Raw genomic sequence first — 27,940 nt, forward strand, 5'->3', positions numbered from 1 at the left:
TGCTGTGATTTGCATTTAATTTTACTGTGCTGAATTCTTCTACCAGGACTTTGGTGGAAAGCACAAATAAACTGTACCGTTATTGGAATGTCTTGGTGTTGTTGTAAAACTTAAGCATAAGAAAAAGACAGAGGAAAAGACAACTGTGAGTTGAACGAGGTGCATTTTGATAAGCACGATTTTAATACATACATGTACATGTACAATACAAGGTTATGGACAATATCTGCAATGATTAAACAGTCATCATTCTGGTTCTCTCCGACTGTAAGTGGTAGAAGCATTGCCAATGTATGACTGTGTATTATAACTACCTAACAATAAAAATGCACCAGGTTGTTCCTGTTGGTTTGGGTTAGAGAGTGGTTGTTATGCCCTCTCAACATCTCTTCCATCAACTAGTGGGTGAACGTTTTAAGTGAGAGGCACAAACTGCCGGTGCATGTTCATGTTTTCTGCATATTCTGCTCAGAGTTGATTTGCATAATTCAGAGTTCAGTTACACTGGGTCTTGGTGCACCCCCTCACTTCATGCTCTGTCTGAAACAAGCAGCTCTGTGCCCTCTCCCTTTGAACTAACTTTCTTCTGATTGGCTGCCTCTGCCAAAATGAAGTCTTGGATAACAGGAGTGTGGAGCCTCTGTGTTCATAGCAAGAGCTGCGTGCCTGAGATGACCAAAATTTAACCCCTCTCCACACACAGCCTTGAGCAGAAACTCTTAAGGTGTCACAAACTTTGGAAATGTTTTATTTAGGATTTCAGATCTAACTTTCCATTGAAGTTGCACATATGTAATTTGGCCCCGGTGTACCAAATAGGTGACAATTTTTAAAAATGTGGCAGATATTAATCTAAACTTAGACCCAACCAGATTGACAGAGGAAGTGAGGAGGTTATGCTCATTTGAGAGCTGTTTGGACTTCACTTCAATTAAGTGGCTGATGTTGAGTTAATCTGCTGGGTAAGAAAGAAGAGTTTTCTTCTTTTCCAAACCTATGCAGTGGGCCGGATATCAGTCTTTGCCGACGGTTCTGGCCCCAAGGGCCTTACGTTTGTTACCATAATCTGACATCAGTTAAACCAAAAATGTGGCTTTAATATTAAATATCACAGTAAATAAAATAAATAATGTGATGCTAGTTTTCCACAGTTCAGACAAACAGCATTTATTTTATGCACACCCCTGACAGCTAGATTGAGTAAAGGCAGCTAGGGGCCCCTTAGGGTGGTAAAAATATAAAGTTTGTCAGCTTTTAGGGGCCCCCCACTGGCCTGGGCCTCAAGCAACGCCTCTGGTTATCGTCTTAATTTAAGGAGTTAAAAATATAATGCTCTTTATTGTGGAAATTACCGCACTGGTTGGTTAGGTTGTAAGAAAAGTTAAAAAGCGCTGCTTTTTACGAGGGGCACTTGAAGGCAACAGCAAGACAGCCTGTCAATCGTCGGTCGGCGTCGGTCACCTGACTCAAACTCCGAATCACGTGACTGTTATTCCATCCTCGCCATTTTGCAATGTGGGAGAGAGAGAGGGGCCACTTTTTATGGCTAACGAATAAAAGAAAGCGGTTTATGTGCTGAGGACAAAGAGCGCCAAACTTCTCCGTGTCCGTGAGTATATTTTTATTTCCACACACCTTCGCGCTCCTCCGTTACCCATTAACCACCAGCAGCACGGACGCGTCCTTGTACATTCATGTGTTTCTCTGCTAGCAGTGTGTGAGACTCGTGTGTGTGTGTTTGACTAGCAGGCTGTGAGGCTAACAGCGGAGCTAACAGCGTGTGCCAGGATCCTTTTGACTTTTCCCTTTTTTTTTTAAACGTGAAAGTGTTTTTGTAGCGTGAAGGCAGCAGTGTGTTGGCTCACATCAGCGGGTAAAAGGCTGCTTTTTGTGTGAGAGCTCACACCGAGAGGCTGTGTGCAACTTCGTCCTACAGGGGAGTGAAAGTGGATGGAATATTTTTAGATCCTGACATAACAGGTGCTCATCTGAGACGGGTTAAAGCACATGATGGAGTCCAGAGAGAAGCTGACTGATCGCAGGCGCATAAAAAGGAGTCGGATGCAGCTTATTTTGAATTCCTCCTCATCACAGAATTCAAAATTCAGCTGGATGGATGAATGCACTACAACATCCCGCCGTGGTTTTCCTTCCCATGGAAAACCACGGTGAAATCAAAACATGTGTTTGTTCCACATGTTTTGATGTTTTCACACAGAAGCAGAAGAAGGAGAAAGAGGAAGTTTGTGGTCAGAAAGTGAGAAGGAGGGCAGTGTTATGTCATGTGGAGATGGAAGGAATTCAGCCAGAGCAGTTGTGCCCGTTTCCTCTTCAGCTTCCCATGTAAACAAATGCACATGGTGCACAAGGTCTGTATTGACTGTGCAGGGACAGGACTTATCAGGAATGAGTTAAGCTGTCACACTTATCCCATTAGTCGATTGACTGATTTCCTCTCACTAACTTCTTGGTAAATACTCAAGTGATAAATGTCATTAGTACAGATTTATTTTAAAAGACAGAGAAAGATCAAAATGATTTTGCAGTCTGTGTGGCAGTGATTCTCAAAGTGTGCCACACAAGAGGTTTTTTTTAATAGTTAACACCTTTTTTTAATTACAAGATCATCCAATTTATAGCTAGCTAGGAATGCATCATACAATTTAATCCTTCTAAAAAGCATAAAATTCGCATTTATATGATGAATCAACAGGATATGTCGGATCCAACAACACAAAAAATGTTTTTGTTCAATAAAATAAATACTATACAAGAAGGAGGTCAGTTAAACTGAATGTTTAAAAAAGTGATTCAATAAATAAAAATGTAGATGTGATCCAATATGGAGCTTAAGCCTGAAATGTGGGATCAGCTTTATTGAGTAAGTATGTGTACACATATGAGGAAGTGAGAGTGTAGATAGACAACAGACAGTGCTGACAACAACACAGCATGTTTGTTGTGCAGAGTGTGAAGATGTTGGAGTAAATTATGAAATAAGGGATGGATAACAAGTTACTATATGTACAATATATAAATGAGGATTGACCCTCAGGTGTTGATCAGGTGACCCACGTGCCAAAAGGCTGCTCTCTGCAGTTGTCCTTTCCAGTAAAGGCAAAAGTCCCCCAGAAATCGTGATATGAGGCGGTTTGATACAGATCTTCTGTGTCTGTCTTCTTGGCAGTGAAGCCAGTAAGTGTCGCAGAGTGTGGTCACAGTCCATTAATTATCCATAGCCATTCACCACAGCCACAGTCAGCTGATGGAGGAATCCAGTGTGTTGATTCAAACTGATTTCATACAGCAGAAGCGATGAGGGAGAGCTGTAGCGAGCAACATGGATGCTTCGCAACAGCGAGCGGTTCAACATTCAGGCCACAGAAACATTGTTTTGTAAATACGTGTCCGATTTTCATCATCGTCCACCTAAGAAGTCCTGAAGTTATGGTCCACTGTTGTCCACAGCGTTTCACTACACCAACACCTGCTACATGATGTTCATCAAGCTCCGAAACGAAGAATGACATAATCTTCAGTTGCTCGGAGATCGTTTTAACTGTTTACTCTTTGCAAACCGTCAAAGACACGCAGCACCGCAAACCTGTTTCTTCTTTCCAAACACACAGCTACAGGTTGCTTTATTTGTACTTGTAGGTAGAATTGGTCTGAGGAAGGTAAGTCGTCTTTCATCATATGTACACTCTGCAGAGGAAACGCTAAGAACGGGTAAGCATTGCAAAAATAATGAAGGAAAAAATAATGGTGAAGCTATGATTTGATCCTCTGAGTGATTGGTGCTGGAATGAAGCTGTTTTTCTGCACTTTGGGACTTTGTCCAGAAGAAGAAAGTGAAACTCACTTTGCAACAGCTGCAAGTCGAGTAAAATCGAACCAGTCAACCGTCGTGACTGCCTGGTGTACGTTCAGCTGTGGCCTGTTAGTAAAAATTTGAACGAGCCAGTTTCTGTTCGTTACAGAAAAACTTCGCAACAATGAAACAAGGGAAAAGGACAAAAAAGGGCTTCATGAAAGCGCAGTAAAATAAAATAAGATCATCGTGTGGAACGAACTGAAAAACATGACAGATGCTGGTCGTGTCTTCTTGTCTTAGATCTCTTAAACTGAACGTATGACTGTTTTAACTGTGTTACATGATAACTGTATTCATGTACAACTTTTCAAATTTCATGTTACTAAGTGCTTTACATGAGTATCCGAATAAACCAAAAATAACTGTTGTGAGAAATGCAAAGGAAAGGCCTTCTTGTAAAACTATGTTTTAAGACACAACTTGAAGATCGGGATTTCCCCGGGCAGGCTGTTCCACATCCTCCAGGCCTCAACTTCAAACACTTTGCACTGTTTTCGGCGCGGTCCCTGGAACAGACAAAGGACCTCTGCCTGAGGGTCTTGTGGGTAGCAGGAGGTCAGAGATGGAGCTTTAAACGGTGGTTCTTTAAATTTCCCTATCTTGCATTGACCTGCACTGAGTCTGTGCCCCACAGTTAGAGAAACACTGCATTGCAGAGTGAGAAAGTGAAAAACTGCACTGAGGGCAGATGATGGATGTGGAGCCTTGACCAGCACCATGTCTTTCCCCAGTTCAAACTATAGCAATTTCATATCTGGGGATTCCTACGTCTAATAACCAGCAGCAGCCTTGAATAGTAGCTGTCCTGCTAATTCTGTCTACCACTAAAAATAATGCACTTTGGATGTTCTTTCACATTGGTTTCACTTTTCAGATGTTGAAGCTATTTCCGTCTTTTATGTCTAACATTTTTGGCCACACTTCTTTGCTCTAATTTTTTAAAAATGTATTTATATTATAAATGAGGTCATCTACTTAAAAGGTTTACTGTGTAACACCAATCAGATTCCTCACTCATTACTTTGTTCTCTGCTGTTTTCCAGGTCATGGAGGAGATCACTAATGCCATCACACACTCATCCGCTGCCTCGTCTTCCTCCTCCACATCGGCGGCACTGGGCTCCCACACACGGCAAACCAAAGAGAAGCAATCCTCTCACGGTTTTCAGCAGAAAACGGCAGATGATTCTCTCATCCGGGTCATAAAGAAGCTCAGCAAGATTGTGGAGAAGCGGCCCCAGCGTCGCTGCACATCAGGGGGACAGAAAAGAGCGCTGCAAGTGGGGGAAAGGGGAGCTGAGCAGGGGGGCGGCTCTATATGTAAGAAAATTAAAAGGAACCATAAGGATGAGGTGAGAGTAGAGCGCGGCACAGATGACAGCAGTCTTCCCTCACCTTGGTCAGGTGATGATAACAACAACGTGACCACCACGGTGGCAGAGGTAGCTGCCAACCCCAACAGCAGCGACCTCAAGCGGACGGTGACGTGCTATCAGTGCAGCCTGTGCCCCCATCTCGCCCAAACACTGCCCCTGCTGAAAGAACACCTGAAGCAGCACAACGAGCAGCACAGTGACCTCATCCTCATGTGCTCCGAGTGTCACTTTACCTCCAGAGACCACGAGCAGCTGGAGGCGCACGTCAGGATGCACTTTGACAATGGAGACAACCAGAAGAGAAAGTACCCGGTGAGTGAGGCGAAGGAAGAGGTTTTAAAAAAGCAGGATGTGGATCTAACAGGTGACGACTGCAGCGCAGGAACCGAAGTGAAGAAAAGCTCAGTGAGCAGTGCTAAGGAGTTACCACAGAAGAAGAAGTGGTACAGCTATGAGGAGTATGGCCTGTACCGCTGCCTGATCTGCAGCTATGTTTGCAGTCAGCAGCGAATGCTGAAAACCCACGCCTGGAAGCACGCCGGCCTCGTCGACTGCTCCTATCCAATCTTTGAGGATGAAGACGGAGGTTCTGCAAAGAGAGAGGTGCAAGCTGCTCCTAACAATGCGTCAGCCAGAGAGGAAATAGTTGTTCTTCAAGATAAAAGCCTGCAAAAGCTCCCTACCGGTTTCAAGCTGCAGCTCTGCATGCCCGTGGCTGTCGAGGACAAACAGGAAGTGCTGAATCTTCAAGGCTCTCATCTCAGTGAAAGTCCAAAAACAGTAGAGGAAGAGGACGAGTACCCCATCAAAGATCTGACGTCTGAGGAGCCCGTGGTGGAGGTGCAGGTGACCACTGAGGCAGCGACGGAGGTGGAGCTAGGCGGTCACCATGAAAGCACCTCTGTGAGCGACAGCTTGCTGTCATCGGCTCAGAAGATCATCAACAGAAGCCCCAACAGCGCCGGCCATATCAATGTGATCGTAGAGCGGCTTCCTTCAGCTGAGGACTCAGTCATGTCCTCTAACCCACTTCTTCTCAGCCCAGATGTGGACGGGGATAAGAGCTTGCTGGAGAAAAAAGCAGAAGAGCAGGAACATGTGGAAGGTGTGAAAGATGAGGTGGTCCTCTGCTACAGTCCGGGGAACACTAACAAAAGCCAGCATTTAGGAGCCGATATCAAATCCTCCATCACTAAAAGTAACGACCTTCCACGGGATGAAAACGTCCCCCCAGCTGGTCGCAAGAGGACGCACTCGGAGTCTCTCCGCCTCCACTCGCTGGCTGCCGAGGTCCTCGTGGCTATGCCTATGAGGACGCCCGAGCTGCCCAACTCTGGCGCCAAGGTAGCTCTGAAGACCGTTCCGGCACAGGCGCAGAGCCCGCAAGCAGGCCAGAAACCCACAGAGGGGGCTGCAGCCGGACAGAAGGCCTCTGACGTGGGAACGGCAGCAGCTATGCTGAACTGTAATGAGGGCAGAGAGGAAACTCTAGGATCTCTGGGCCTGGGCAAAGGAGACGACGACGGGCCTGCAGCTAATGGCGGGATCAGCCTTTCCCTGCTCACGGTCATTGAAAGACTGAGGGAGCGCTCAGACCAGAACACCTCGGACGAAGACATCTTGAAAGAGCTTCAAGATAACGCACAGTTCCAAAATGGAGCTGGAGTGGTCGCGGCTAACGGAGCGGGCAGTTACGTGTGCTCCAGTGTTCCAGGGATGGACGGGTTGGTCGGCTCTCCTGACAGCAGTCTGGTGGATTACATCCCCGGCAGCGATAGGCCGTATCGCTGCCGCCTGTGTCGCTACAGCAGTGGCAACAAGGGCTACATTAAACAGCACCTGCGGGTGCACAGGCAGAGGGAGCCGTATCAGTGTCCCATCTGTGAGCACATCGCCTCAGACAGCAAAGACCTGGAAAACCACATGATCCACCACTGCAAGAGCCGGATGTACCAGTGCAAGCAGTGTCCAGATGCCTTCCACTACAAGGTGAGTGCGGCCCTTTCATTTGAAACATGTTTTAATCTAACCTCCTTCTTTCCAACATCTCACATGTGAGGATTTTCTGATGAGGATTTGTGGAAGAGAACGTGCAAATGACCAGGACTCCTCAGTTATAGAAGACATTGTTGTAGTTGTAGGAGTGAATTTATCTTACTTTATTCAGAAGGGATGAAATGTGAGGTAAAGCTATCACAAAGAACAGGGTGTAAAAGGGGTATCAAGAGCATCAGTGTTGAACAAATGGAGCACAATAATCACTTATGTCAGCGGTCCCCAACCTTTTTTGCGCCACGGACCGGTTTATGCCCGACAATATTTTCACGGACCGGCCTTTAAGGTGTCGCGGATAAATACAACTAAATAAAACTAGTACCAGTACCGAAAAAAAGAAGATTTATTCATAACACACGTGAAAAGACCCAGGAAAACCGAGTTAACGATAAAAACGATGACAAAATAACGCTGAAAACCAATAAAAACCCTGAAAACCATACATTTCACACCCGAGCCTCAACTCTCGCGGCCCGGTACCAAAGACTCACGGACCGGTACCGGTCCGAGGCCCGGGGGTTGGGGACCGCTGACTTATATGAATGATGAACTACACAGCGCTACAGTTGAATGTGTCGCACATACTTGGCATGGTGGGCGATCTTCTCCATGTGACTGACTGAAAGCATGCATGTGTGATTATGGCATGTTTGTGTTTCGCTGTTGTTCTCGTAGTGAGGCAGTTATAAAGACGTATTCAGGTGTAAATACAATACATATATATTTGTATTCAGAGACTCCAAACGATTTTACTGTCATGTTTTGTCAGAGTTACTATTTTATGACTCCTTAAAGGGAAATTATGGACAGCAGGGGAACACAGTTACACAGATAATCAATAATAATATTCTAGTATTGGCTATCACACAATAGCTGTATCATGGCACTGTGATAATCATAGCCAGCATTTATTGATGTTTGGCTTGTCACCTTGATATTTTGTTGCCACCAACACAAACAGTTGTGTGTACTGGGTGTGTTTTATCGAGTCTTCTGGAGGTAAGGCCTGATTTAGACTCGGATAATCTTTGTAGAGCCTGCGACGTAACCTTCACGAGTGGCCGCCGTCGTTGCCAGCATTTATGCTTGTGCTGGTGCATCGTGTCTTTATTACCTCGTGGTCGTGTCCCTGTGTTTTATATGCGGTGTCAGCTGGTAGAAACAAATAAGAGGCTGGTACTTCTGCCCTCCTGGGTCCTGGTTCTTTGTCTTGGTCAGTTTTTTTTTTTTTTTTTTGCCGGGACAAACACATTTTCCCATTCTTTGTACAATCCCTCATGTCCGCTCCACTCGTTTCATTCATCTCCCTCCAGGAGCTTCCTTATGAACTTTCAAGTCCGTATGTTGATGCTGTGATTTTTATTCCTTATATTGAGATAAATATTGTTGTTATTTCACTGATTTAAAAAAAACCAACTGCAGCTTAAAAGCATCCTGAAATGCACAGGAGGAATTGGGGGTACTGAACATCCAATAGTTAGCTAGAATAGTGTCAGGCTGCTCATATTTAGCTGACATGTTTCTAAGTTTGACTGTTGATTAGTTCAATGCTGGCAGAGCTGGGTCAGCTGTCTGTTTTATTCAAGACTTGTTGAGTGTTCCTCCTGCTTATAATGCCTCTGGTTTTATCTTCACCCAACACTGCAACATTCACCGAGTCGCTGTTGTCAGCATCTCTTCTTGTCGGTCATCAAACGGTAATAATAGATTAAAGCTTGAGTTGATAAATTAGCAAGGAAAAGTGTGCAGCAGTCGGATGCAGGCAAAGGATAAAAGTATTGATTCCACTGGTATCATCGGGCTCCGCTGCCTCTCTGCAGCAGAGATTATTAAGTTCATCATATTTTCCAGCAGATCTGGGAGTTACGCTAAGAGTTGCTAATTGGGAGGTGTGAAAGCAGGCCCCCTATTCTCATATCTGTGCCTGAGGTGTGAGGTAAAATGCCTAATAAAGACCACAAAGTGCATCATTGGGGAAATCTGCCAGCTGTTTTTAATCCATTCAGTGTATCATAATTACTTAGAAATCTCACAGTATCGCTGTTTCTATTCATTTTTAGAGCCAGTTAAGAAACCATGAAAGAGAGCACCACAGCTTCAGCAGTGACGTGGAAATGCTCACACCAGTCGCTGAGACGGCGGCCGCAATGGAGGAGACGGAGCGGGTCACAGATGAAGGTAAGACGTGGTTTATGTTTTTATGGCACCATTAATTGTTACGATATTTGGCTGACGGCTCGGTGTTGTTCTCAACAAGTTGTAAAGGTGTGTTTACGTTGCCTTCTCTTACAGAAGGTAGTCCACAGAAGATGTTTAAGTGCGACGTGTGCAACTACACCAGCTCTACGTACGTCGGGGTGAGGAACCACCGGCGCATTCATAACTCTGACAAACCTTATCGGTGAGTTGTGAAAGAAAACCTGCGCCATCTGCTCATTTCACCTCCCACTAGCCAAGTTTTAGCAGTTTTTAAATTTCACTTTGTCTACAAAATGAAGTTAATCATTGTGGTAAGAACCAACCTTTTATGTAATGTTAGTAACAGTAAAATTAGTGGCCTTGTGTTAACACCCGCTAATCTAACACCCACAGTCTTTGTGGTACTTCGGCCGGTCGTGCATTTTACTTTCTTTGTCGCCTGATTGCCAAGATTTGAGTTTGTTTGTTTGTTTTTAAAGAAAGGAACAAAAAATGCCCCGCCTCTTGCCCCATGACACCTGAGGTAACTCCAGGGACGGAGGGATGGATACAAATGAATAAATGGGATATGCGTAGAGATGAATAAATGCATATTGTGTTAGTTTAGCGTTACCATTGATGAGCACTTGGATTGCTGAGGGTTATTTTAACCCTTTAAAACCGGTCGGAGCGGGCACGCTCTGTTTTGCGTAACAATTTTTAAATCGCGGTAGCTCTGCAACCACATAAGCTAGCGCAATAATTTTTTTTGCACATGACACCGGAGGAGTTGTACTTACATCTTATGCCATCAGCTTGTCCTCGGTCACAGTTTCCTTCCACATATAGCTTTGCAAAAACTGCATAAAAAGCGCTTGCAGCAACAAAAACATGGCTTTGCCGATCCGATCAGCTGTTTGTAACACTTCCTACGTTGGAATAGACGTCAGAGCGAACTTTCGCATGTCCGCCATCACCTGCCCGAAACCGGAAGTGATGTCATTTTTGCGGAAATGTAGTTTTTTACCATCAGGGCCTTATGAGCCTATACTGGTGTTTTTAAGTTATCTTTGACTTTATGACTTTGTGTCGTTTCTGGGATGCTTAGGACTCATATTGCACTGCTGGAAATAGTTTATTTTGATGCATATGCTGCTTTTTTGCAAATTTGCACTATAATATTTATTTTCGTTTTTCCTGCAGTATATGAAAATTGGTGTATTTCAAAAACAAAACTATGAAGACACTTAAAATAAATTTCCTGTGGTGGGAAACTATTTTGTGCAACTTTTTTGTATTTACAGTTTTGAGGGATACGCCTCTTAAATTTCTCTAACTAGAAATATATGTTAAAAAAACAAAAATGATTTTCAATTTGTTTGTAGTTTATTGCACTTTTTTGCAATTTATGTAATTTCTATACACTTAATGAATACATATTATTAAAATTTGGGCTATAATGGTTGTATTGATGTATAGGAACTTGAAATGCTCCCAAAAATGGCTCCACAGCATGTAAAAATATAAAATAAGCTCTGGCGGACTTGGTTCTATGGTAGGTCTTAAAGGGTTAAAGGACCTAAAAGGTCTTTTGCACAGTCACTAACTACAGCGAGCTGGGAGCAGCTTCGTTATGATGCACTCTGTGCAGCACTTAATGTTACTGGGAACATTTAAAAAGATTATTTTCATAGAATTTCACCTTTTTTACTAAATGTTGAACTAAAGATAGAAGAAAAATATGTGTGACTGGCTGTTGTAAGGGTGAAACGGTACACTGTACATATTTCACTCGAACAATACAGTTTGTCTACATGACTAATGATCGTGGCCGTTCAGACAGCACGGCTACCAGCATTAATGCTGAGGTCTTATGTGTATGAAGATTGTAGATTTGAAGGGTTTTCTCAGCAAATCACTACAGATTCTCCAATTTCCCCAGAAATCTTACATTTCTATGGAAATTGGACCCACTGGGTGTGAAAAAACAAATCAGAACGTCAGCCACGTCGTCGGCAGTGAATTTGAAACAGACAGTCTTGGGAAATATCTGCGAGTGATTGATGATAACAACAAATCGTTACTAAAGGGTAAGATGGTGAATCAACAGCTGCAAACGGCCCGCAGAGCTGACTGATCGCTTTTCTGTCATCTGTTTGAGGTTTCCTGCAGTGTGACACATTGTTTAAGTGGTAAAACACATAGTTGCCTTTTTTCCCCCTTTGGTTTTTGACTGTGATCTGTCTGTGAGTGTATTTAATGATATTTTTGTGTGTGCAGAGCTAGAGAAGGATCAGAGCAGCTTCTTCAGAATGACCTTGAACTTGATCATTTTTAGTTTTACAAAATATTGGTTGTAAAGGTTCCTGTTCATGTTAGTCTGCGCAAACTGAACTTTGAGCGAGCTGTTGCACAACCCCAAGTCTAACAGCAGAACATGTATGAGAATGAGTGATAGCGAGTGAGAAAAAGATAGTAAATAAGTTATAAAGCGATATGGAACAATACCACACCCTTTCCAAACGTCATAAAGTTCTGTGGTCCTGCCTTTGTTTCATACGTGTCCTGTTTGAAATTCAGGCTCCAGTAAGATCTTGCTCATAACGTCATGCAAGCATTAATGCAAGAAAAAACCAACAGACCTTCCAATATCTCCACTGTTTATCTGAATGTATCTGTCTGCAAATGTCTTTCAAAGCTTTCAGAATCATAGTTTAACAGTTTCTGATGCATAGAGTGCAAACAAAAAAATAGCATAAGATTGTTGCTCCCAATTCTCATCTTAGCTTCCCGGGGGTGTGACCCATTCCCAGTGAAATGTAGCCCCTTAGTGATGCCTGCGATGCCTTTAGCCTGTGGCGGTAACGCTGGGTGAAATGTGATTGATGGTTTCTTGTAAACCTAGAGGAGTTTTTATTAGATGTTTAATCATTTATGAGCGCAGTGAAGTGAGTATTCATTTGAAACATTACTAAGCTACAATGATTCAAAGAACGCGCACAGTTTGACATTTTCAGCTTAAAAATTAATAGAAAATAAGCAAAGTTGGATACATTTATTCTGTTTCCTGTTTCAGACTTGCTTCATTGCGTGTGTGCAGATGAATACGTATAAGATTATTAAGATAAACATGATATACACAAAAATCTCAAGTCAACAGGATTCTTTTTAAAAAATATAAGGATTAATTATTAAAATAAAAATTGTTAAAATAAGTAACAAGTGTTAAAATGTTTGAGTAGTTGAAGACATTTCCATCTGTCAGTTAGAGCTGGGCGATAGAACGATAACGATATGTATCGCGATATAACTTTTACTCGATAGAGAAATTAAGCTATCGCGATAGACCTCGCCGCTCTTGTCCTCTTAAAAAAAAAAAAAAAAAAAAAAAAAAGGTCAGCCGATCCAAATTCAGTAGCGCAGAGCCGAACCAATCACAGCCGCAGCGTCACGTCGCGTGACTTGTTACGTACAGCACAAGTGCCAAGCCGCACATGTGTTTGTTTGGGAAGCAGCCAGCGGGTAATGGAGCCAGCGCATAATGGAGGACATGAGTGTGCCGACTAGAAAAATCAACCGAGCGTGACCGAAGAGAAAACAGATGATGGTTCCAACGCCGGAGAGATTGTCGAACGGAAGAGCCAAAGAAGTTCCGTAGTGTGAAGGTATTTCGGCTATTTCAAGTCTGACAAAAAACAGAGTAGTGTGCACTGTAAATTGTGCCGAAAGCAAGTCTGGAAATACAATAAACTGGTGCATGCGTCACACTGTGCGCCACGTTATTGTTTCGGTGAAATGAATTTCTACAATACTGTTACTGTTAATTCTACTCTCTGCAGTGTTTAAATGCTTACATATACACACAGTTACTGTCCGTCCACACATACGACTCTGTTCTGCTTCTATGCCGCAGCTTTGTTTACTTTTTCCCACCGAGGCTTCTAGACTTCTGATTGGCCAACATTTCTGCACGGTTAGGAATCTAGCGCCACCTGCTGCTTTGGCATGTTCATAGCAGCGTTTTCCTTCATTTCTGCCTTTATGTGTGGACGGGATTATTTTTCAAAACGAAAACGGAAAATCTCCGTTTTCAAAAACACCCGTGTACGTGTGGACGTAGCCTCAGTCTCTGACTGGAAGCGCTAATTCGTCATTCGGCTTTTGTCAGACTAAAGTAACTGTTAAAACTGTTTGAAAAGCTAAGCTATACAACAAGGAGAGATTGAGAATTTCCTTTTAGTTCTCAGTTTATTTGATATTGACAAAAGTTAGTCAGTTTTGTCTGTTCTTCTGTAAAACAAACTAAGATTTATTTTTAGAATTAATACTTTATTTCTAAGTGGAATTGACAATTTAGTCTGTTTCATTTGTTCTATTTTGAAACTTAAACGCTTTAGCGGCTGCCTTTTGTGTAGTTTGCAATATTTGCCTTTATTTAGCTGAAAAAGTCTCATGTTCCTTAAGTACATCTACCCTGTTGAACTTATTATGGGAAATAAATATTTAAAAAGAAGCTGCTGATTATTTCACATTTTACTTGTGAGCAACGGCACATTTAAATCTTACAAATATAGTTATTTGGCTTATATCGTGATAGATATCGTTATCGCCTGAAATGAAAAAAACATATCGTGATATGAAAAAATCTCATATCGCCCAGCTCTACTGTCAGTGGAAGCTGAACATTTGATCGCGTGAGGAAGGTTTTTCTGGATTTTTGGAGCAACGGCACGATCTTCTTTATTAACCTCCACTGACCTCGTGGGACAGAAACATTAAAGTCAAGCAGTACATTAGGACAGAGAAACTGAGAACACATAAGTCTGTGGATCCTAAAATAATTTTTGGATTTAACAGGAAGCTAGCACCAGTGTAATGCTTTCTGTTGTTCTCACAGTTCAGCGCCAGATGATAAGTGTTTGTAGAGATTAATGTAGTGATGGAAAAAAGAGTGGAAACAGCAAAACTTCACCAGCTGTGAAAGCCGATCAAATCTGAATGCTGTCGTCTTAGCAGAAGATGCATCCCTCGACCAGAGAACAGCAAACAGTTTATCAGACTGTTTGATTTTCACAGTCAGATTCTGCTTTTCTCCAGGAGAATTAAAGCAGTAAATTATCAAATTATCTTATAAAAGTGCCCATATTTCATACATTATTGAAAAAAAATGTGTAAAACATGTTTTATGCCTGTTTTATACTTTAGTGGTGGTAGCGCGAAGGCAGCCTGCAGGCAGTAGTGTTTTCAGTCGTTTTCACAGAGTTGTGCGTCCACATTGAAACGGCCGAAAAACACTTACGTTCCAGTCCTGCTCATGCGTGAAACGTAAGAGGATACGACCTGCCTCATTTCTGTCTGCCGTTTGTTTAGTTTCAGGCTCTTTGAAGTTTTTTCAGTGGACTAACAATGAGGTGGAGTTGTTGCTGCGAGTAACACAAAAGTACAAAGTTGCAAAAGCGAGTGAGAATTAAAGAATCTGAAGAAAAGCTCTCTGGAGCATGTACAGACTGAGATTGATCTTTAATAGTCAAAATTGAGGGCAAACAAAACAACTGCTGTATAATGTCCTCTGCTATCTTAGTTTAATTGGTCACATGACTGCATCACATGACTAAAATGTGTCATCGTTTTTGAAAAGGCTCCGGGTTCGCTGTCCACACTGCTCCATGAAAGCACCGTTTTCCAATGTGGACGGGAGGCCAAAACGGAGAGAAAACGATTAGTGTGGACGTAGCCTTAGTGGCTTTTTCCCCTCAGGGTCAAATAGTTTGTCTCTGAGTAAAGCAAAACACATTTTCTGTGTTTCACGTAGGTGTCCACATCATGGTAGTGTAAGGAGCTTGGACAGAAAGTTTGGTGAAGACATTCACCTCTCATCCAAGTAGCTTCTTCAGCTCTAAAATCAGGTATTTAAACCCTAGTGGAGGTTGTCCCTTAAGAGGATCATTGACCTACTATTAATCATGAGCCTCACATGGTGTGAAAAAAGGCTTGGGTCAATACCATCAGAGGTTTTGGGTGGAACTACTGTGAGACCTTGCCTCGCCCTATCATGTGACTTATTGTAGTAACCAGAAGCAAGATGTGAGTGGGCGTTGAGGTGCCTTGGAAGGTTTCTAAAAGCTACATTGTTGACTCTAGGCGTCATAAGCCACGCCCTCTGTTCAGTGAGGATCCTTCGTAGTGGTGGGAAACTGAAAACCTCTAGTATGGCATTGTCATAAGAGATAAAGTTGATCTTTATAATGAATATTAAAGTTCCTAAAACCACCTAAGATCTTTTGCAGATATCGTTGATTAATTGTGTGTGTGCGTGTGTGTGTGTGTTTGTAGGGGGTGTGTTGGGTTAAACTTGACCCCCCGTGTTGAGACAGCAGGTTTGGTGGGGAACAAATGCTGCGGCTTTTTCATTGAAACTGTTCACGTTCTGCTCTTCATGCTTGGAAAGTTTTCCATTTCTTCGTGTTTGCCGTCATGCTGTGTTTGTTTATTTGAATGTACAGAATAATGCTGGTTGCAGGAATGCTATATGACCTTTAGCAAGACGCTGATACATCAGGAAGTAGACTGAAAGCGCTCCAGTTTCTCAGGTTCATTGCATGTCTCGTTTGATGCAAGTTGCATAAAATTGGCTTTTCCTGCATGTCAGAAATAAAACTCTGCATGAGTGTATAGTGAAGGGTTTGTTGGTGTCCACTGTAAGTGAAAAGAGGACTTTTAGAGCTCACTGTGACTTCTGCATGGCGACAGCCTTTTTTTTTTAGTTTTGAGTTCCCCTTTGAGGCACACTGAGCTATTTAAATTCTATTTGCTAATTCTCATTCATGTCCTATTACTTTAAGAGATACTTGAGCTCTGCATGTCATTTTAAATTGGTCCTTTAGAGGGCAGTAATCACCTAGAAATGCTCCCAGCAGCACAGCGATCTCAGTGTGGGCACAGGCACACTCTGTCACACAGTGCCCTCACTTTGTCTCTGTGTTAGCACAGATTTAACTCAAAGCACAAACTTTAGGTTGGTTTCTTAACAGAGCGCTGACGTTTGTGCTCTAAAGTCAGAATTATATTCGCCTGATTTCTTTTCGCTCTTGTAAAGGTCAGGCAGCTTCCAATTTAGTTTAGAGTCAGTGTGATCAAAAATCCTGTGAGGTACTTGTGTGAGAATGCCGAGTCGGGTGTTGCTGGCTCATGCAGGTGGGAATATTGAGGAAAGCACAAAGTAAACAGGTGGAAACAGGAGATTTTTTAATATTTTGGCAGTGAGGAAAATGAGTGGCTGGATGAAGCAGGTCCCTGCATGCTTGTTATGCCCTTACCCTCGTGCTTTCATGAGGACAGATCAAATTACACCTGAAATTAAAGTGAACCTGCAGTGACTAGTCAGTCCACAGAAATCAATTTGGACTTCCTTTTTTTTTTTTTTAATTTTAAATGTTTCCAGCTTCTCAAATGTCAGGCTTCCACTTTTCTCTTTCAGGTGTGCGATAGAAAACTGTACCCTGACTTTTTCACTTTTTTATGACATTTGGTAACCAAAGCAAATCCTCGATTAAACAAGAAGTCAATGGGCAGATTAATCCATAATGAGAATACTGTTAATTAAAGGCCTAAATTAAATGTCAACACGTAAAGGTCAACCCTTTTACTTTTACACTTAAACTGGCAAAACTCACATTTCTGCCTGCTCACATGCACATACTGCACATTTAAAGTGTCTAATATCAGAAAGAAGCTCCTGCATCTGAACCTGTGTCATGTCACAGCAGTACAGTGTGGGCTGCCACGTTTTCTGTGGCTTTGGCTCTGTGCTCCAGCACACTGGAGGTTGAAGTGCAGACTTTCAGCTTCGAGTGCAGCGCAGAAGGATAATGACAGGGCTACAGTTCTGTGCTGTTCAACACCCAAGCTGGAAGTAAACATCCTCCAATAAAAGCTGAAAGTCAGCACATCAGTCACACAGAAGACTGTCACTGTAAAAATATGCACAGGCTGCGATGTTTTTACATGTAATCAAACACTGTGCTGTGTGCACGGCCGCTGTGCGCTCTGATGTATGCAGTGTTTCACCAAAGTATCGTACACTGGTTTAAATTTGCTCCTTTGTTTTTGGGTATGATTACATCACCGTTAAAGCAGGCTCGGTCTGCCTAGTTTTATTTTCTGCTGCATACAGTCATGTGAAAGTGAAGTAAATGTTTACTCCCTCCATAGGATTGTAAAGGCAAGTAGCAGCCAGGTGCTGCTAATCAGATGTGCTTGGTTAATCATCAGCACCTCCTATAAAAGCAGATGTTTCACCAGTTTGCTTGTCTGAAGCACTCTGATGCGTGTTAATACATAGCTGCACTCTTGGCAGGAGTGGACGTTCCAGAAAATGAACCCAAGGTCAGACCCAAGGTCAGAGAAGCTGCAAAAACCCCAGAGCTCCATCCCAGACTCTACAAGCCTCAGTTGGCATGTCGAATTTTCAGGTTCATTGCAGCACAGCAAGCATGGCTTGTTTAGAAGGGTTCCCAGGAGAAAGCCTCGTTTCTCTAAACATGGCAGCACGGCTCAGGTTTGCAGACACGACTCGTGCAAACTTCCAATCACAGTTTTCGGAGGAGTGATGGTTTGGGCTTGTTTTGCATCCCCTGGACCTGAGCACCTTCCAGTCACTGAGTCAAACATGAACTCCTCTGTGTACCAAAGTATACGCTACATGTCAGTCGAGCTGAACTTGGCCGAAATAGTGATGCAACAGGACAACGATCCCAAACTCACCAGCAAATCTATAACAGAATGACTGGAAAACGTAAGAATTACAGTGACCCAGTCAAATTTCAGACTCAACCTCATTAAAATGCTGTGGCAGGACCTCAGGAGAGCGGTGGATAAACAAATACCTGCAGACCTTTAATTAATTGAAGCAATGTTGTTTTGAAAAAGAAAGTGTGAGGAAACGTTCCTCCACAGTGATGTGAGAACTGTTACAGCCCTACTTCAGTTATTCCTGCTTCCACAGCCTTCTGAATCAAAGGGTGCGCGTCATAGAGTCCAGGGAAAACCTTACATGACAATACATTGTATTCATATTAAACATGGTCAATGTTTCAAATAATGTGGTCAGTATGAAGGAAATGTTACGTTTGGGCCACGTAGGCTCTCAGGTTCTGGCAGTTTTGTCTTTTCTAACCCTTGACTTGATTGAAAGTCGGCATCTGTTCATCTCATCCCCCAGAAGATCCAACCACTTAAACATTTTGGGGTATCAAATGAAGAGAAAGTTGCATTAGGGTAGTGCAAAGGGAGATAAACATCTACCTGCACAAAGGCCTAGTAAAAAAAAAATAAAATGGAATTAATTTGAACTTTAAATTCTGAGAAAATACTTTCATGGAGTCCAAGAATAAAACTATGAATCTACAAATGAATCTAACTCGCTAGCTGTTCTCTGCCTGTGCAGGCCGTCAGCTGTTAGAGGAAATCCGTGCAGTTAGGAGTTGGAATACGTAATTGGAATTGAGTATGAGGTCTGAACGTTATACAGTAACACTGACAGTAATACCATCGCTGCTATCATCTGTTAGCATTACAGAAGGACTTGAAGGGAAACAGCAGAGTGCAAAGATGCCCATTATCATGCCTGAAACTCTTATTAGTATTCATTCGTCAAACCGTTCAACACGAGTATGAAAACATAGTGCCCACTACATACTGTAGTTTATTAGGATCCCTGTTAGATCTGTTGCAGAGCCCTGCTGGTCGTTCTGGGGTCTGCCCATAATATTACCATAACTGTGCTGGTGGTAATAAACAGCTGGAAATATAATGTACTTATCTTATCTGTTTATGGGGAAGAAATGGTTTGACTGAAAACCTTCTGATATTCTGCTGTAAGCTTATAATCATTTATTAGGTTCCTAAATGCTCTTATTTCTAGTAGCGTTAGCAGCCAATAAGTACTTTTCTGTTCTCATTTCTCATGTAACTAGTTGCACAAATCATTACCCAGCAATATAACTACCCTTTTATATGCTAGGTGACCCGCATACTGTCAACACCTGGGTGTTAGCAACCATAGCGTAGCTTAGCCTAGTTTAGCATAAAGTCAGAAGACAGGGGAAGCAATTTTCTAGACTCTGACCTAATGTGTCAAAACCTGCCTCTCAGCATCTGTAAAGTTAAATAATTTGTTAAAAAAAGATGTTTAAATAAGTTTGGTAGGAAAAGGAAACAAAAATACTCTTAAAGCTGCTTTAATGTGAATTTACAGTTACCCTGTTGCTTTCTCAAAAGCTCCAAACTGGGAAGCGATACCTTTCTACAAGTTTAAGTTTCTCGGGGCAAGGCCACATTCATTTCCATGTAGCACACAATAAACCAAAGCTCCATAAATAATTTATGATAAACTCAGTTTGTTCTCTCCTTGAATTACAGTTGCTGGAATATTAATATGTGCAATTAATCCAGCCCACATGTTGCAGTTGTTGTAGTTACAGGAGAAACCAGTTTGTAGCTTGAGCCAAATTAACCTAAAAATGAAGTGTGTGTGTGTGTGTGTGTCTGTGTGTGTGAGACTTTAATGCTGTGCGGCTGATGGCAGCGAGTCGAGTGTATCCTCTTCCTGCAATCCTTGTACAGTGCCGTATCTGCCTCTAAGCTACTGGAAGTGCCAGTTTCATCGCTCAGCCACAGTGCAAGTGTAAGGAAATAGAAAACACTGATTTATTTCTTTTGTTAAAGTAGGAATGTCCTGCCTGCTTTGCTCCAAGTCCTTTATCTCAACACACTGACATCAAAATGCTGCTTCTGTAACTGCATTTCCCAGTTAAATAAGCTGCTCTGTCTCTATCTCTCTTTTTTTCTTTCTAAATGCCCCCGGCAGGTGCTGCAGCTGCGATTTTGCCACCACCAACATGAACAGTTTAAAGAGCCACATGAGGAGGCACCCTCAGGAGCACCAGGCCGTGCAGCTGCTGGAGCAGTACAGGTGAGACACTTCAAACACGCTCCCACCGCAGGGAGCGATGATAACAATGACCGCTGCACTTCTGAGGTGAGAAGGAAGAGCTGTGTGTGTCCAGAAGAAGCTGCGGGCTGCGTTACGAACACGTGCTCTAATCGAATTACCTCCAAACTCCAGTCTGTAGTTTCAACCAGGGTCGAGGCAAAATTCACAGAGACAAAGACGGCAGTCTGTAGGTGGGTGAAAACAGTGCAGTCGATAAAACATAAAATTTATGCAGCCAGCTGCGTCTTAAATTTAGTTTGGATCCGTTTAAAATGTGTCATCGCCCATGTTCAGCCCTTTCAGCCTTTATTTTTTAAATATGTTAGTAGGATGAGATTAATCAGTTGACTCCAGCAGGAAACCCTAAAGAAGCCCGCCGGTATAGAAAATCAAGTTGAATGTTTTGTGTCCTTTGCACGTTAATAAACACATTCAGACTTTTACACTAGTGTTGATTTTGAATCAGCATTGTGTTTACTTGGGAACATATGACCTTAGATTTTCTTTAAAGTGTTATTTGAAAGGTCTGTAGGTTACCTGTGTGGGTCAGAACCTGTTTGTGACCACGTGCGTGCACTCTCAGTCCGGAGATTTAAGAAGTGGGCTTCTGATTGCAAGTTTAGTGGATGGCGGGTGGAGAAAGTGAATGGCAGTCAACACTCGACTCTCCTTAAAATGTTAAATCCTCAACCCCGAGCGAGACTCTGATTGCTGATTTCCACTTCACTGAGCACTTGTCCTCGGTACCTGCGAGGCTTCAACGCTCGTTTCCATACATTCAAAATGGCACAGACGCTGCCTTCTTTCTCTTTAGCGCAGCACTTTCATAACGAGGAGGGACTTGAGGGAGACGGACTGCTTTAAAAGTAAAGTAGGAGGATGAGATATCTTGACTTTTCTGGTGACTTTCACACCTTTTGTTTGCTCTGAAGCGAGGCGTCCCAGCGAGAACGCTAGACATAACATGCTGCGACTGCTGGTGCTCCTTACAGTGTCCTTTTTGCAAATACTCAATTAAAACTAACAAGACACAGTCTGAATTTTCAGTTTCCGATTTATAATAATAATAATTTGTATAGCAGGGTAACAGAGGCTTCCCAGTAACACAGAATAAAAAAACAAAGTGGGAGAAATTACCAAAGAAATTTACATATTTGTTATAAATGACTGAAGTGCAGCATCAAAATAAGATAATAATGTGATTCCACACTTACAATTAATGTTAAAATAAAAAAATCTATACTAAAAATTAGGGCTGCTCGATTATGGCTAAAATGATAATCACGATTATTTTCACTGAAATTGAGATCTCGATTATTTGACGATATTTATTTAACCCTTTAAGACCTACCATAGAACCAAGTCCGCCAGAGCTTATATTATTTTTTTACATGTTGTAGTGCCATTTGTGGGAGCATTTCAAGTTGCTATACAACTGTTATAGCCCATATTTTAATAATATGTATGCATTAAGTCCATAGTAACTACATTCATTGCAAAAAAGTGCAATAAACTACAAAAAAATTGAAAATCGTTTTTGTTTTTTAACATATATTTCTACTTGGAGAAATTTAAGAGGCTTATCCCTCAAAACTTTAAATACAATAAAGTTGCAAAAAATAGTTTACAACAACAGGAAATTTATTTTGAGTGTCTTCATAGTTTTATTTTGGAGATACACCAATTTTTATATACTGCAGGAAAAACAAAAACAATCCTATGATGCAAATTTGCAAAGAAAACAGCAGGTGCATCAAAATAAACTATTTCCAGCAGTGCAATTTGAGTTCCAAGCATCCCAGAAACTATTCAGAAACGTCAAACATGACCAGTATAGGCTTTTAAGGCCTACAAGTTAAAAAAAAAAACTACATTTTCCGCGAAAATGACATCACTTCCGGTTTCGGGCAGGAAATGGCGGACATGTGATAGTTAGCGGTGACTTCTGTTTCAATGTGCGAAGTGTTACGAACAGCTGATCGGATCGGCAAAGCGTGTTTCTGGAATATTATGTTTTTGTTCCTGCAAGCGCTTTTTATGCAATTTATGTGGAAGGAAACCGTGACCGAGGACAAGCTGATGACATAAGATGTAAGTACAACTCCTCCGGTTTCATATGCAAAACAAATTATTGCGCTAGCTTACACGGTTCAGGTTCTACAGGGATTTAAAAATAGTTACGCAAAACGGAGCGTGCTGCTCTGACCGGCTTTAAAGGGTTAACAATGACTTTAAAAAAATAATATAAAATAGTGTGCAACACCACTGAAGTTTTTTTTACCTCTCTTTTCAACCAACGGCAGTCACTCTCCTCTCCAAATAACTTCTGCTTAGCTTTCCGAGCTTCCCTCGGGTCCTCTTAATCAGTGGTCTCAACCTTTTTTGCGCCACGGACGGTTTATGCCCGACAATATTTTCACGGACCGGCCTTTAAGGTGTCGAGGAGCCCAAACACAAAGCCCTCGATCACCTTTTGTCTCCAGCTGTGAGGCAGAAACAGTTAACGGGTTTCTGTCGAGGATCTCAGGGTTTCAGGGATTATCACACTGGAGCAAATCTCTTGTGACGCTGCACAGATTTAAATGCTGGCTCACTGTCGAGAGCAGAGGGCCAATCACGGGGAGCCACGCCCAACGTGGAGGGAGGATGGAGAGAGATCTGCCACAGATGTAACCAAGCATTGACAAATAAAATGTCCCAGGTTTGTACAAGCAGCAAAAGTGATGCATTATTAGATTTTGCGGTAACAGGAGCCTGTTTACATCATGAATGGAACTGGGCACACACAACCTGTTGTAGTCCACCTGTGTGCACCTTCCTCCACACAGGTGGACTACCTCTTCGTTCCCTGCAGCTTTTTCTGTCCTGTTTGCAAAAACTGCTCCATCTCTGCATTTCTACACGGCACCTCCTCATCACCTCTGTTTCCTTCACCTACATGTCGAGTGAAGTCTGCTCCAGTCACCACTCCCCCCTCGGGGGACACGCTTATTCTAGGGTTGCACCTTCAAAAACAAACCAAAACCACTGGCTTCCTCTCCTCATCCCCAACCGAGCACAGCAGATGGCTGCCCCTCCCTGAGCCTGGTGCTGCCGGAGGTTTCTTCCTTCCCACTGTCACCGAGCGCTTGTTCATGCGGCGGGTCGCCTCTTTCGGGTTTTCTCTGTATTACTGTAGAGTCTCTACCTTAAGTATAAAGCACTTTGAGGCGACTGGTGTGATTTGGTCGCTATACAAATAAAAGAAAGTCTGACTCTTTGAAAACAAAGTATAAAGAAACCACGAGTGACTCAAGACTTGAAACTAAAGTCTGTGATTTTTACGGCACCACAGAAAAAGCAAGTACTGTCACATTTACAGAATTGTGAGGTTGACTTGGTATGACGGTACCTTTGCTGGTGACCTGTGTGTGCGTGTGTGTGTGTGTCACATTACTCCATTTCCATTTAAAATTCCTTTTCACCTGTAGAAGGTGGATCTGGTTCCAGTCGTTGGCTCCGTGCTGTCAGTTTTCTCAGCAGCAGAAAGGAAGCAAAGCAAACAAATGAACACGGCAGAGTTTGATTGACTTTGCCTGTCAGAGGCAGCTGTTTGACGGCTGTTGGTTCAGTCTTTGTGGGATGCTGACGGGCTGGATTAATTGGCTATAGATTTTCCCCGATCCTTTTGTGGAGATTGTTATTTTATTTAGTTTTAAATTTCTCATTACTCTTTGAGGCCTCGAGGCGTCAAGCGTGATGCGAAGCAACACAAAACACAACGCTGTGAAATGGAGCAGAAGAGAGCATTTTTAAATGCACCATCAAAACCATCTGTCAGCTCCAAAAAGATCGTGGGGTTTTTTTTCTTGGTGGTGTCAAAAAGCATCTGCTGCTTCCGGAATAAACTGGCCCTCATCGCGTCTTCGAGACGACGATGGAGCCGAAGCATACGTTTTCTAAAGTGAGTCAGTAACTGGGAGAAAGAAACGGGCCATTATCACACACTAGTCTACTGCGATGTGATTTCATTTTAACGACATCGTGGCTTGTTTTATAAATAACATGTTCTGAGCGTGTTCAGTCAGCTGTTCGGGGGGGAGGGCGCATGATGTCTTTATCCTTAATGATATTTGCAAGTGAAAGCGTTTGAATAGATCTAAAACTCCATAATTCTTTTTAATTTTGACAAATGAGTCCAGCAGCGTGCTGCAAATCCGATTTCCTCTCTCCCCTCTTTGTCTCTGTCTCTCAAGCTCGGTGTCCCCCGTGGAGTGTTCAGTCAGGATGATTCCTCTTGATAGAAAGTAGGAGAAGGATTAGTAAAACCTCAGTACACACATTAAATCATCTTCAGCTTGAGCCCCTCTCACTCCTTTCTCATATTGCCTCCATTATTTATTTATTTACTTATTTTTTTCCTCCTCCTCTCTTTCAGGTGCTCTCTGTGCGGCTATGTGTGCAGTCACCCGCCATCGCTCAAATCCCACATGTGGAAGCACGCCGGAGACCAGAACTACAACTACGAGCAGGTTAACAAAGCCATTAACGAGGCAATCTCCCAGAGCAGCCGGTAAGCACACAAACTGCAGTTCCTTCAGCCTTCTTTCAAGTTTTATCTCAGTGTTTGTAAATGTCAACAGTAAATCAACTGGCAGTGATCTTCATGTCCTGGGATTATACAGGTTATAATGGTTTTAGTAATAATAATGATATATCTCGCTTATATTTCTGTTTTTGTTAAGAATATATGACTTTCTGCTACTTGCCTTCATCATTTGTAATTTCATGTTATAAGGATGTAGTGTGCAGGGTTTCGTGCAAAACATGCTGAATATGCAGCTCTGGCAATGCATGCACATGCAAGCACTGCACTGGGGAAACGTTTCCTGAACTTTTATGCAGTCCTCACTGCTTCCATAGGAATTAAGAGGGTGGGTGTTGCTGCCGATCAGATACCTGATGAATAAAAATGAGATGTGTTAACACAATGCCACAGTCTTGCTAGGTTTGGACGTCCCACGTCAGACTCTGCAGGCCTCAGTTAGCGCGTTAAAGGTTAAAGTTCATGACAGTATAATAATAAAAGCACTGAGCAAGTTTGTTTGGAAATGTTGCTGGATTGTTTACAGTATTATGAGCCATTTTAATGTAATTATTTTTAATTTGTAAATATTGTATACCTCTGAGTCCCATTTAAAATTTGCTTTGCGTCCACGAAGGTGCTCAGTGACTGATGATGATTGGTGGAAAATTGGCAAAAAGCCTTTTAACTTGGAAACTATGAGTCTCACAAGTGTGCTGTGTATTGTGCTGTTTAAGTACCATATAAAGATTTAGCATATCATGTCACATTTGACCTCTGACCTCTACACATGTTCTACACCCACAAAATGAAACAACTGTGTTAGTCTGCACTTTGCACTTATTTTTACTTTTGGGGGGAGGAAACGAAAGCCTGTAAAGTTCCAGTCCCGTACAAACGCTGAGGGTGACATTTTTCTTCTCATGATTTTACCCTCTGCTTCTTTCAGAGCTCCTCAGAAGTTATCTGCGGTGGTAGAGTCTGCGGCAGAGCGCCCGGCAGTGTCCCCGCACTCAAAGGACAAAGCAAAGAGCACAGCGGATCCACCGCTAACACCCACATCAGCAACTAAAGCTGCTCTGTCAGCTGACAGCCCAGTGGGCTTCTCCACACCTCCCACAGATCCTTCAAAGTGGTCCCCCGAGTCCGTAAGCCCCCAGGGGAAGGACCCTGCACAGCTTCAGTCTCAGTCCCAGAGCCATCCACGCACGGGCCAGCTCCCCCCGCCAGGCCCCGGCATGGAGTACTGTGTGCTCCTGTTCTGCTGCTGCATCTGCGGCTTCGAGTCCACCAGCAAAGAGCGACTGATGGAGCACATGAAGGAGCACGAGGGAGACATCATCAGCATCATCCTGAACAAAGAGCAGCAGCAGTCAGAAGCACAAGCAAGCCTCCAAACAGCAGAGTGACACATGCACGTTCCCCCCTCCCCATCCTGACTTTGACGCCCACCCTGTGCTTTCACAAGCTTTTCATGAGGTTTCTGTCCGTCAGCGAGGCGGCGGCGGAGGAAACAATCTACTGCATCACAGTAGTCCAGTCATTTCAGTGGCGGTACTCTGATTGGTTCGGTTGTTGCATCAAGAGGTTACGTTCGTAAGGCTGCGATGACTCGTGTCCACACATTTCAGAACAAACGATGAAATGTTTTATTGACGATGTTCTTTCGAAAGGAATGTTGAAAAAACGATTGACAGGGCTGTAAGCCGTTAATATTTGTGTCAAATAATTACACACTAAATGACGCAAAATGTGTCTGTAGGGAAGCGATTTTGCTTTCAAGGGAGGAGCCCGAGCTCTCGACTCAAGTCCGTTTTTTTTCACTCTACAGGGACGTGTTCATACCTCACAAAACCACGCGATCCCTCAACCACAAAAGATTTCCATATTTTCAAGTCTAATCCATATATTTTTGATTCTAAGGCAGCTCTTTTATTGCTAGTGTATTTAATGTATTTAATCTGACAGAGTTGAAGCTCTAGCCAAGTAGTGGAGGTGCAGACTCACCGATGCCTACAAAGGCATTTACCACAGCTTAAAAAAACCTTTCAATATTTATCTGTTTATTTTATGCATGTTAAGTTCTGTTATGCCAATTTAAACGACTATGTTTGTTATATTTTCGTTCTGCTTTTTGTGGCTCTTATTGTAGTTTTACTGTTTGTTAAGTAGCTTCTTTAGCAGAGACCCTGATAGTTCTCAAAGGTGGAGCGTAAGTTGACTGGAGCAAAGCAGGAAGTGGCCTTTGGATCGTCACCAGTGTTCAGTTGGTGTAAAAGCATGTCGACAAAAAGGGAAGCTGGGATTGGCGGGGCTCGTGTTGTAATACAACGATGGTTCAAAGCCGGTTTATGTCATATTGAATGCGACACAATTATCACTCGATTGTGATTATGGTGCTAGGTTCACTTTAAGACTTGTCAATGAAGGTATTTTTATAGCTCATGCTGTTTATGATGTATATAATAACATTTTTATAAGGACATTTCCACTTTTTGTCAGTGTTTTTAAAAATATAAACTTTCTAGTATCGGCTTGAAGCGGCCGCTGTCCCAGCTTGAACATGCCTGAAATGAGAAGACGTGGATGTGAAAATAAAGTTTTTAAGTCTACGTGTTTTGGGGTGTTTAGTCCCATGTCCTCTCACCGGCAGGAGGGCAGACATTGCAGACCTCAGCCCAGCTCTTTCAAACGATGAATGGCAGCAATAGTATTCACTGACATCTTTTGAGCATAAAAAATTGAAACCTGGTATTTTAAGTGTTGCTCAGAGTGTGCAAGAAACATCTGGAGGAGATGATATTTACCTGGGTGTCACTCACAGTTCAAGTAAGGCGCAATCATCCCATGCCATCCTAGTAGTCACTCCACTCAGCAAATTTGGCTCCTTGTTCCTCCTC

General features: G+C 42.7%; 1 protein-coding gene across 1 annotated transcript; it reads left to right on the plus strand.

The window, feature by feature from the left end:
- The first annotated feature begins 1,509 nt into the window (after positions 1-1,509).
- On the plus strand, positions 1,510-27,652 carry znf507 (zinc finger protein 507). The gene is made up of 7 exons (XM_085431209.1): positions 1,510-1,609; positions 4,918-7,239; positions 9,366-9,483; positions 9,598-9,706; positions 20,351-20,455; positions 24,894-25,028; positions 25,990-27,652. The coding sequence occupies exons 2-7, from the start codon at positions 4,921-4,923 to the stop codon at positions 26,447-26,449; spliced, it is 3,246 nt and encodes a 1,081-aa protein (XP_085287335.1). The 5' UTR covers positions 1,510-1,609; positions 4,918-4,920; the 3' UTR covers positions 26,450-27,652.
- Positions 27,653-27,940: the final 288 nt, after the last annotated feature.

This window comes from Copadichromis virginalis, linkage group LG1 (assembly GCF_057382275.1).
Source record: "Copadichromis virginalis isolate Kocher_CV1m ecotype Utaka linkage group LG1, C_Virginalis_male_GT1.1, whole genome shotgun sequence".
NCBI classification, from domain to species: Eukaryota; Metazoa; Chordata; class Actinopteri; order Cichliformes; family Cichlidae; genus Copadichromis; species Copadichromis virginalis.